Consider the following 12,139-nt stretch of genomic DNA (forward strand, 5'->3'; position numbering starts at 1 on the left):
GGCAGCACGACCAACACCGACGACTTGGATGATGATGATGATGATGATGATGGGATATATTGCAGTCAATCGGTGGGTCAGGTCCTGTGGGGTGAACAGGGTGAATACACGTACATGCACACATACACACAATGTTGCACAAGCAAGAAAGGGAGGTTTGGTGCTGGTTGGACGTGTGGTCAGGTGCTAAAAATAATTCATGACACTATTAACCCTTGCTGCTTGTGCCTGTAAAGGTGGAGTTGGATTTCAATGGTGAGATAATATGGCGTTTTTGAAAAAGAAACAATCCGACAACACAAAACTTAATGCTAATGAGGTTCATATATAATTCAGGAGATTTATGCAAACGTGGCAAGCATCCACGTCCGCAAAATCCAATTGAACACTTCCGTGGTGTTTGATCTAGTCAGAGCAATCAATAGACTAATGCAAAGTTCTAGCAGCACTTTCAGCATGGTTTAAATAATTTTAAACAATTAAAAAGCGAGTTGATCATTACGCATTTATCATTGGCTCTGTTAATTTGCTGCCGTTTGTGTACTGGCCTGGAAATGAAGCTGATTTTTAATAAATAAATTGATTGACTTATTGATTCACACGCGTGCACTTGATTCGGCTTGATACAGAGCATACGAGCAATGTAATTAAATTTCACATTAGCTCAACGGACGCACACCCAATGCAATTTAATTAAAAATGGGAGGTTTGGTCCATCAGCAACGGATGTTTGTTGAATGAAATCGAAAAGGATTCGATTATGATTCCCTTTTGAAATGGCTTGATGGGTGGTGTTCGCGATTTGCGACAACTGAGATGTAAAATTTGTTATTTTAAGAAACATTTTAATGATAAACCAACCAATAAAATTGTGATGCTTCACAATTGTGGACAACGCATAAAGCGGATACAAATTAACTGTTAACTAATTAACTGTTATTGTAATTCTCAGTTTTGAAAGGTACTACACCGCGAGCTTGCAAAGTGGAATAGAGCATTCAGAGTTATAAGTGAAAATCATTTAATAAATTACTCATTTTATTTTCGGATTAAACATCGTAGTTCCGTTCATTATTTTCTTTCCTTATTATTATTTAAACATCGCCAATACAGCCTTTTTGTCAGGGAGAACTTTCAGCAGTTAATTTATTTGTAAACAGAGACCATCTGTACCTCATCTCATAATCATCCGTTAAACATTTTTAATGCCACAATAACGTGAAACGCTTAACGGTATAACACAGAATAAAACACACCTTTCTGCAAACATCGCTACTCTTCCTTTGCCAAATAAAAGCAAAAATCGCTTCTTCCCTTTTCACCACCAGTCACCACAGGATTAAGCGAACCCAAACTACCGGTGCGCGATCTTCAAGTGCTTCCAGGTGGCTAACCATCCAGTTAGTGATGGGGTTTTTCCTTTCTGCTTTTTTGCACGCTTAACCATTTCACCATTCCACGCGCACGCAGCCTTCTGTTTTGGCTGGTATAACCTTCGCAACAACAAAACACAAAAAAAAAACGGCGAAACAAATTGCACACGCCTGTCCCGTGTCCTGTCGGACGTGGCGCGGGCCAACGTCAGTCCGCACACACTTGCATCGCAAGGGGGAAGGCACCTTCGCGCCAGCAACAGCTTGAAGCTCTCTGTAATTAAGCAGTTTATAATAAATGTTTTCAAATAACGATTATTAAAGTGGATGTTTATGGTAACCGCTGCCGTCGACGGTCCGACGGCAGGCGACGGAAATGGACACGGGGATCACCCGTTAAGGCGGCCAACGCACCTTCTGCCTGTCACGATATTGGTTTTGTGGTGCTTTTGGGACCCCCCTTCCGAAACAAAATCACCAAGAACGTACCGGTCGTTCTGGACGTTATGCGTTTCAGCTGACGCAAGAATGTGTTTTTTTAATCTTCTGGTGAACTGATGGCTACAAACCCCCAAAAAACGGAGGTTCCCCTTCTCCAAGGGTCAAATGTGATGCGGTCCCTGTTGCTGCCCGCGTTTGATGGGCTTTTGATTGACGGAGTAAGTGATGGGTGCACCAGTGTCCGGGGTTGGAACCAAGGCGAACGCGTTTGATTTATTCCGATGGGCGGTTTTGTTAAAGCAGCGTGGAAAAATAGCGTGAAGCCCGGATCGTGTGGAATGTCTCTGTAAAATTGTGAGTAAAAACAAGGAAACCCGTACGAGAGGTGCGAATGGGTGCAGGTTTGCGTGCCGTTGGTTGGTGATTAATTAGTCTCATTAGGATGAAGCTTGGGACGGGGAACTGGGAGTACGTTGTTGTAGCATCGCGCTTAATGAGGTGGTGGGACCTCGCGAGATGAGGGTTGGAACAGATAGCTTCATCTATTTGGGCATCATTTGTTTCTATTAGTGTTCGTCAAACGAGAACGTAATTGATTGTAACACACCGCGCCTGATGAGGTTGTACAGAAGTGCCGTGTCGAAAGAAGAAAAATGTAGTTAATTATAGAAGAAATACTTTATTTATCATTAGTTGTGAATAACAATGCACTTTTATTCGGTATTTTTTTAAAGTATATTTAATCATTTTCGGTTTGTATCGATGTAATGTACAAAACAGCAAGCAAGCCATGCCATTACAACACCTCCCATATTGTCTAGTGGTTAGGATATCCGGCTCTCACCCGGAAGGCCCGGGTTCGATTCCCGGTATGGGAAAAGCGAATTAGTTTTTTGTTATGATGTTCTCTGTAACGAAGTACCAGACAAGAAACTAGATTCTCTGTTTCTTACAGTTGAATTTTATTTTAAGCGCTTCTATTTCTAATTTTAGTTCGTAACGAATGCGCAGCGCAACTCTCGTACAGCAGGCGCAACGTTTGCCGTCGGCAAAACATTTCAAAAGGAATGTTGATTTTATGTAACGCTCGTGTAACGCTTCTCGTCCGCAGCGCGGTAAATCCCATGAACGTCACACGTTTACGCGTTGAATGCAATTTTCCGCGATAAGGGTTAGAAGATGGAATCCAGTTTGAAGAATAGGAATTGTATTGGTTCAATGAATGCATTTACACTTTATTACACTTGTTTTTTTTTGAAAATTATTTGTTTTCTAGTTATGATGAATCATGATTCATTCCTTTGTAGCCTTAGACATCGTCTCACTTTACCGTATAAAACCGTTAACGTAAATAAAACGAACTGTTTATGTTGTTGCGTGCGGAAAGTACGCTTGCTCTGTCACTAGAGTTGACCAGACAAACAACCAGGCCGGTGGGTTAAAGTTGAGGGCAAGCAAAACAACGTCGGCCACTTCCTTATCAATGCTCAATGATACTACGGTTTGTGGTGATGAGTCGAAGATGAGCGAAAGCCGCACGAAAGTCGTCAGTTTCATTCCGAGCGCTGTTCAAGATGGTTAAGCTGTGGGCAATCGTTGTGTAAGTATTTCGGAAATATGTGTAGAAGTTCGGTATTGGTGTTCTTACAGAATTAGACTGTTGATAAATACCATGGTTCATAAAATTAGTTCATAACGCATGAAGGATGTGATGTGATGAGTTTCTGAAGAAGTTTTAGTTATGATTTGTATTGCAAATACCTTTCACAGTGATTGATCATTACGACTACGTCAGCAAAATGACCCAAATTTTCCATAACTCTTTAAAGTTACTAACTAGAACTTAATTTCTTCACTTTCAGAATGGTAGCCATTGCGCTACCTCGAAGCCCTTTAGCAAAGCAGCTGAGCTGCACGATGGAGCTGGACCGTAGCTGCAGCCTGATCGGTGCCAAAGTGTCCTCGGACGAGATTCTAACCACCACCTTTGCCAGCTCTAATCCCTCCACCTTATCCACCGTCCAGTTTGCACGCTCCTCGCTCACCGGCATCCCACCGGCCATGTTCCAGACCTTCCCGAAGCTGGAATCGCTGAACGCAACGGGCAGCGACATCAAGCAGATTCAGTCACGCAACTTTGCCGACGCAAAAACACTTCAATCACTGTACCTGCGCGGTAACAAAATTCACGATCTGCCCGACGTGGCCTTCTTCGGTGCCAGCCGGCTGCAAACGCTTGACCTTTCGGATAATGCGATCGCCACGATCGAAAGCACCGCGTTCAAGCGGCTGCGTGAGCTGAAAACGCTGCTGCTGGGAAGCAACAGCCTAACCGAGCTGCAGCCCGGCGTGTTTGACGATTTGTCCGATCTGGAGCGGCTAGAGCTGCAGCAGAACGGGCTGGGCTCGATCGACGATCGGTTGTTCCAGGGATGTCATTCACTCACGGCACTAAACGTCTCGCACAATGCGCTGAAGACGTTCAACGTGGCACAGTTTGAGCGGCGCTGGAGCTTTGATTTGATTGACGCGAGCTACAACAAGCTGAGCGTGGTCAGAATTCCACCGAACCTACGTCAGCTGGTAGCGATCGGGAACGGAATCCGCACAGTGGAAAGCACCGCCACCAACGGGTCGGAACTGATCCTGCTCAAGCTGCCCCACAACAAGCTGACGAGCGTGGACGAGGTGCCCGTGTTTGAGAAGCTGATCACGCTCGATCTGTCGTTCAATCGGATTCGCGAGTTCGATTTCCGGTCGGCCGCCCGGTTCGGTAAGCTGGTGCTGCTCAAGCTGGACGGCAATCAGCTGGAATCGGTGAGCAACAGTTTGACCGCGCCGATCACACACCTGAAGTACGTACATCTGGCCGACAATCAGTTCACCCATCTCGACCTGAACGTGCTGCGGACGGTGCCGCGCATTTTGAAGCTGGATCTGCGCCGCAACCAGCTGGAACGGTTGGCGGTGACGGATTTGGCCGGCTCGTTCCCGGTGATGGTGCGCATCATGCTCGAGGGCAATCGGTTCCGGTGCGCGGACAGCCGGCCGTTGCTGAAGGAGCTGAAGGAATCGATCACGGCGTACGCGATGACGCGCAACGACTGCCGGAAGGAGGAGAATCTGATCGATGGCATTTGCTGCTCGTAGGGCGCATTAGTGGGAATGAAGTTTGATAGGATTGGTTTCTGTTAGTGATTTGCAGTCGATGTTTGATTTCAAGCATGTTTTGAGTATAAATTTCAGAAAACTATTGCATTTGATTTTGGGTAATTTTTGAAATGCCTAATACAGTTGTTGCTGCTAAATTTTGTCTGTAAGTCCGAAAAATGCCTCAAGTTTACTCTCTAAAGTATCAATGTTTCATTGTTGATCAACCTATTCAGTAAAGTTAAGAATGAATTTCATAGTTTCGTAAAATATGTGATCAGAAATTCTTCATAATCAACCGTTTAATGAATAGTAGTTGAGAAATTGAGATTCCCATGATAAAATTCAAATCTCCAATAAAGACTTATATGTCGGCAGGCAGTTTAAATTCTAGTATGTAATAGCAATTCGATCAGAATTAAACATATATGTAAGATGTCAAAAAACATATTATTTTCCATGTAACTTTAAATAGCATTATACTAGAGGCCACAATGTTGATTTACAGAGAAAAATTGATGCACAAAAGTAAAGTACGGTACTACAGATGCAGATATTGTTGCGTACTGACAACATTTATTAGCTAATGGGTAAAATTTAGTGAAAATGACGCTAAGAAAATAGAAAATTGCTACAACTGCTTGAATAATATGTCGAAACTGCTTTCAACATAACTATCTGCTGAACAGAATCCTTTTATTGCGTTCTTATGAAGCACGTTATGAAGTCGTTCCGAAACGTGATACACACAAAACAATTCATTTAACTAGCACCAAATTGCTCCTCATTACACAAGTTCTTTCCCAATTTTGCTTATCTCTTCTATTTCTCTTTTATCTTTTCTATCTAATTCCTCTTTTTTCTCACTTGAAGAGTATTTATTTCAGTTTTTTAAAACTATTTATAACGACGTTTTCTTGATTTAACATAGATTCATTCACCTTCGAAAAAACATAACTATAATCGAAACATATCTTGAAATCACCAATTTGTAAGCAACTTTTACGAGCACTTCTACAACGGTCTTCACTGTTGGACAATATCAAACGGAATAATTACACTAGCGAGGTGAGAAACCAACCTTTGTGAACCTTTCGTTGGGAATATTTTCTTTCTAGGCTATAGCAGCACGATTAAAACGAGTTTGCAATGTATTTGAATGTGTGAATAAAATGAAGGTGATGGGCTGAAAAAAAGAGTACAATTGCACACAGGTTTTCCTCGTCAAGAAAACTGGTTTTCCACCCAGTAGGATGCGTTACAAAATTATCCCTTCCGTTCGGTGGCAGCTCCCGGCCGAAGGGCTGAGAGAAAATTTGAATAAAAAGGAATCACGTTCCGCGTGTCCTTCCAGCCTAACTGAATGCTCTCTGCTGAACTGCTCCTAACACGGAAGGGTTAGGGTTTTGTGATATAGTTTGGAGGTAATGAAGAAAAAAAACCTCTTTCGCCGTGATTCGTCCATGTGCGAGAAAACAAATGCTTTGACCCCCGATGACTGTAGTTGAATGTCCTGCGCCTGTTGCCCCCTTTGTTGTGGCCCGTTGTACCCCTTTTATCGGCTTTCCAGCTGTCAGGCCGGGGCTACACAAATGCATCCGAAACCCAAGCCCCGTGGTTCGCTCGGAGCATCCCGGTCCAAGGAGGAAAAGGGTTGAGGTCGTAACAAAACAAAGCCAAAAACGCGGTGGCCGACCAGAATGGGAAAATTGAATAATATCTAGATTGATAATAATGCAAACAAAGAATGTGTGTGTGTGTGTTTGTGTTTTGTGTTTTTTTCTCGTTTGGTTCGTGGTTTGGACCCTGGTTGGGTAAAAGATTCTTGGCCGTTGTGGAATGCAGCCAAAGGGAGTTTGCTTGCTTGCTTGGGTATCTGGTGTCCCTCTTTCGCCGCATCTGCGAGATCGTATGTCCAGCAGCTACCGAAAGGGTTAGGACAAACGTGAAAGGGGTTAGAAACGCATTCCCTTTCCGTTGGCAGGAAGCGGAATGAAGTGAAGCACACACACGTGCAAGAAAAAAAAAGCACAGGGAAATAATTTACCCACTCAGATTTACGTAAAAGGACATTCCCTGGTGGACTGAACCTTGAATGAACATTTACCTAATTTTAGGACAAACTTTTTTCTGATTATTTTTCGTTAGGCAAACGGGTTAATCGGACCATCCGGACCTTTGTTGTTGGGACAAGCCAACGCAACAGCTGATTAGTGTTGCCAGCTGCCAAGTTCGTCGTTGCTTCCAGGGATGCTGTACCGTTGTAGCCCGTTGGTGGGGCAGGATTTTCGAGCAGGACGGCCGACGGGGACTTCGGTCACCGCAATTAGCGAACCGTACCGTTTCGCACCGTTTCACTCGGTACGGCCGGTTCTTTGGACAATGTTGTATGAATAATTTAGCTGCCACCGTGTTTCACTGCGAGAGGGACACAAGATCGCCCTGACCGTTATTAGACCTTTCGATGCTCAGCATCTCCCCTGCGGTGAATGAAGTGCGCTGACAGCTGCCCAGTGTCTGGTTAGTGCCGTTGGTGGCGTTGGGTTTGGTTGTTGGGTTTTTTTTATTTCGTTTTATTTTCGGTAACGCTCACGAGATTCGACACGCGATCATTAAACGAACATGTTTGTGCGGCGGATCGGAGGCATAAACGGTGATGGTGTGCTCGGCATTTAATATGGTGCAGTAATGCACATTACACGCTGCCGTTAATGCTACGCTATCAGGTAAAGCTGATTACATTGTTTATAATGGGTATTTTCGTACCTGGGGGCTATCTTCAATCGGCAGCCCGGCCATTTGTTCGACTGGCTCTTGTAACGTTTCCGATGTATGTTGTCGATAGTAGAAGCAACAATAACAGATGTGTTTTAACGCTTGGAAACTTTATTTTTTAACATGCAATGAAAAAATTGGTTTAACCAACACGACTTTTTATTTCTGACGAACATAAGTTTTGATGTTTCTCTTTTTGTTAAAATAAACTGTTTTATTTTGTAAGAAAATAATCTAAATAAAATATAAATTGAATATTGATGGTTCCATTAATATTTTGGTAAGAATTTGTTTACCGATTCTTTTATTTGTGTTCAGTAAATTAAAATTCATTCTTCCCAAACTTAACTAACAATTGCTGTTTTTTCTGATAGCTGATTTTTATGCTGAACTTTTGATAGGAATTCGATCTAGTTCGTTTTTCAAGTTCACATTAAATCCCTATCAGCTCTGACTGTGTTAACTGTTTGACTGGTGTAAACTTTGTTACAGCATTTACTGTGCTAATATATCATTAGTAATTAAAAACCTGTTACTGGACCTATCAGTCAACGTACAATAATTTGCCACTATTTTAATTAATTTTTATTAATTACTACTTTATTGGCGAATCTTCAATGGGCCTAATAAAAATGAATTGCAGTACGAAGTTCCATAGAAAAATCAAACCTTTTTTCACAATTTGCTTTGGACACTGTGGAGTCGTGTTTTGAAGCCATTGGTTGAAATATTAAAGTCAATATAATCAAAAATAGTGTTAAAATAGTGTTGACATGCCATAGGGTCGGACCGAGCAGCGCTAGAGCGGAGTTGAACAATCCGTAAAATCTCTAGGCCTAAGTGGTTGGGATGGTGCATAAAGTTGAATGATACTTACTTGTTTTTTTTTCTATAAATGTTTCTAAAGACTGGAGTAATAGAAACGTTTATTACTTTGTAAAGCTTAACTGTATGATGTGAAATTGCAACACTCTTCAATTTCGTATGTTTTTATAAGAATATTTCCACAATCGAGTTTTTTGTACTGTTGCACACAGTAGTAGATTCCTGAGTGTTTTATGTTCCACGCTTAAAACATTCTTCTACAGCTTGTGTGTGGTGCATAGACTTAAAACCCTAAATAAAAAGTGTCTATGGCATTTGAAAAAGTCGTCTATTCTGTGAGCAATGAGCAGTAACTGCGAGGATTAAAAAAGGCCAACACACATATACAGACACCTCCACGCCCGTAGCGTACCTGAGCAGCAGCAGCATGCATTAACCATAAGTGTAAATTACAAATTCTTCGCCAGAGCTCGAATGAATCGGTAAAAAACCCCTCGGAGCAGAGCTGTTTGAGCTGAGCAAGGGCAACTAAAATGCAAATAAAAAGAAATATTCCTTAGAAAATATTCTGGCTGGAAAAATTGCGCTGCCAGCGAAGCAAACCGGTGAGCATCCACTCGCAATCACTCACGGTCTTGGCTGGCTAGCTGGTTGGCCGTGCTACAGTACAGCGGAGAGAGGGGTGCGCTTCATTTTCCTTCCTAGGTTGGCCGTTTTGCAGAGTGCTAGAAGTAGTTATGCTGCAGCGTCGCCATTTTTTTTTTTGCATTTTACCACTGTACTTCTCTTTCTCCCTGTTTCGCACTTGCCAATTTGTGAAACGTTGTGAGGGTAAAACCCTCCTCTCCGAACAGGGAAACATATCCTTTGTGCTGGGCCTTCCCAGTTGGGAGGTTAAACTGCACTGCACGAATGCATCGACCATGTGAGTGAATGTGTGTGTGCGCGCTCGTGTGTGTGTGTGTGCACGTTTGCAGAAAACAGCCTCAAGAGTCACTCTTGCGTGAAGTGCAAGGAAACCCCGTTCGTCAAAAATCCGTTGGACGTGGCCCTGTACCTTTGCTGCTCAAGATCCCTCCCGACCGTTCCCTGCACGTTGCGGATTGCAGCAGACGCACGCAGAAAAGCAGCAAACGTGTGGTTTTTCGGGGTGAGGAAAGAAATGTTTGCTACTGGCCCGATCGGTGATCGGTGGACGCGCCAGCACCCGGGACAGATAAGCAGGGGTGGCCAAGGGGGTGTTGTGCCTTGACGTGGCTAGAGCTCGGGTAAACGATGGGAGGGCGCAATGCATGTTTGTTCACGCGCTACCACTTGAGTGTTGAGGCGACGAATGGATGAACCGATTTTTTTACAGTTCTCTCCTCTCTACCCTTTCTTTCTACCGCCTGCCTGGCACGATTGAACAGCGGGAGCGGGGCAAAAAAATAAAATGGCAGCAAAGATGCACTGACGTGTGACCTAGCGTACGTGCGCGGAGGGTTACGGTGCGTTTTTGCGGCCCCGGTTTATCTTTACAATCGATGGTATTGCTTTGTCGAACGGCGTAAACAAACGGTGCGATAAAAAGTGGAAAAAGTGTATATATCGAGCAATATAATAAAACAAAAATATTACACCAATTACTTCGTCGCTCTAGCAATATCATAAACGAATTCTTGGAGGTTTTTTTTTATGTTGAGGTGGTTTTTCTGTGGTAAATTGCATTCAGCTGCAAACAGATCATTAAGCCTGTGAGCGTTTAATTAGCCGCAGTAAGGGTAAAGGGTGTACAACAAATCGTCAATTTTAGCTACAGCTGTAAAATGAGTATTATTGATAATTTAATGGTAAAAAACAATTTTTGAAAAACGGCTGTTGATATTTATTAGCTTGAAATATTTTTCACCTTTCGTAACATATTTGGGAATGTGATTATTATTTGCAAATTGATGCGAGACGATAACAAACAAAAAAAACAATTATATTATATATTTAATTTGTGTGTGATACGCAGCTAACGTAGTGCTTTAGAATGTGTTGAGTACGACAACCCACACATACAAACGTATGGCACTCTATGGAGGTGCCTAAATCAAACTTGTCAATTATAGTGTAACATGTATCGGAAAATAAATCAATATACCATCTATACACCTCATAAATCATGTTGTTGGCATACCTTCCACAAATGCCTCTTGCTTTAAAACATGCCATATATGCTGCAACCCATGACACACGATATTATGAAAACTAGCCAAAATGTGATCGCATTACCATTTTCGAGCGCCAAGCAATTTCTATTTGTGCTTATAATAAATGTATTTTAGGTTTTATTCAAGATTTGGGGTTTGTTGGTGCGTCTCGAAAGCTACGTAAGAATATAAACTAAAAATGTTGGACGACATATTCTAGAGCACTCCCTTACTGAGAGTATAAATGAAATCTAACACCAGTAAGACCAGTTTTACCGAACTCCAAAATATGATGACAAAAAAGATAAATTATATTTAATCAAACTTTTATTTATCAAAATCAAAATTATTTAAAGCTTCAAGAAAAGATTGTACTAAAAGTACTTTAAACAGCCAAAGGTTCTAAATTAGTTAAACCCTTAGTTAGGGCTTAAACTATCAAATACATTTTTGATATAAGGTATTATTTTAGTTAAAATAATTAGTTTATTAGATTTTAGTTAGTTTTAATAAATATAAACAAAATGTTCTTGATTATGATGCCAGAGATATAAAGCGGATTTTATATTGTTACCATCGAACAATAGTAAAAGTAATTGCAAAAAATAGTCTCACACCTGGCTAGCTGTCTCAACCCACAAAAAAATCTTCACCACTTTACAAAAAACTGTGCATTAGTGAAGAAAACATTCTGTTCTTTAGAAATAATGACTTTCTAGAATAGAATCGTTCCCCACGCAAACCAGCCGAGGTTCAAGTGACTACTTCCTGCGTGGTTACTTCGGTTCCTTCTCCATGCTGGTATGTAAAAATTTTTCGTTCTTAAAATTTGTAAAGTTTTTCGCAAGAAGAACAAAAAAAATCAAATTCACGGCAAAAAAAGAACATGTCAAAGTCCATTAAGTTCGGGTCTGGGCAAACGGCACAGCCAAACCACTCGAGAGGAAACGAAGAGGTGCGCGTTGCGGTGTGTACGCGTTGATTTCCATTTGTGACTCTTCCCGCCCTCCAACGCCCTCCGATTCAATTCCGGCCGGTACGTCCTTCGGTCCCGTGCTAAACGCGAACGAACTTGCCGCGAGATGAGAGGACGGTTAGCAACGACCACCGTTTTCTCCTCCTGCTGCTGCTGCTGCTGCTTGCTGGGCGGGTGGGTTTGAGTCGCAAACAACCATATTGACCACCCCCGTTGGTCGTTAACGAGCCGCGCCAGGGGGTAAAAGTAAAAAAATAAAATGGATCTCGCTGAGTCGTTCATTATCGTGCTGGTTGGATGTGTGTGTGTGTGAGTGAGGGTGATTTTTTTTCTCCATGCTCTTGCTTTCATTTTCCACCGACCGAGCCATTGGAAATGGCTCCTTGTGCAGAGGAAACCATTTCCGGGCGCATTTTCCCGATGGC

General features: G+C 42.3%; 1 protein-coding gene and 1 non-coding gene across 2 annotated transcripts; both read left to right on the top strand.

Moving 5' to 3' along the window:
• The first annotated feature begins 2,620 nt into the window (after nt 1-2,620).
• Nucleotides 2,621-2,692, top strand: Trnae-cuc (transfer RNA glutamic acid (anticodon CUC)). The gene has a single exon. It is a non-coding gene; the product is annotated as a tRNA-Glu (tRNA).
• A 299-nt stretch (nt 2,693-2,991) lies between these two features.
• LOC1276366 (insulin-like growth factor-binding protein complex acid labile subunit) lies at nt 2,992-5,638 on the top strand. Its single transcript, XM_315704.5, has 2 exons — nt 2,992-3,414; nt 3,677-5,638. Exons 1-2 carry the CDS (start codon nt 3,389-3,391, stop codon nt 4,962-4,964), a joined length of 1,314 nt encoding a protein of 437 aa, XP_315704.5. The 5' UTR covers nt 2,992-3,388; the 3' UTR covers nt 4,965-5,638.
• Nucleotides 5,639-12,139: the final 6,501 nt, after the last annotated feature.

The sequence above is a fragment of the Anopheles gambiae genome, chromosome 2 (genome assembly GCF_943734735.2).
Source record: "Anopheles gambiae chromosome 2, idAnoGambNW_F1_1, whole genome shotgun sequence".
Taxonomy (NCBI): domain Eukaryota; kingdom Metazoa; phylum Arthropoda; class Insecta; order Diptera; family Culicidae; genus Anopheles; species Anopheles gambiae.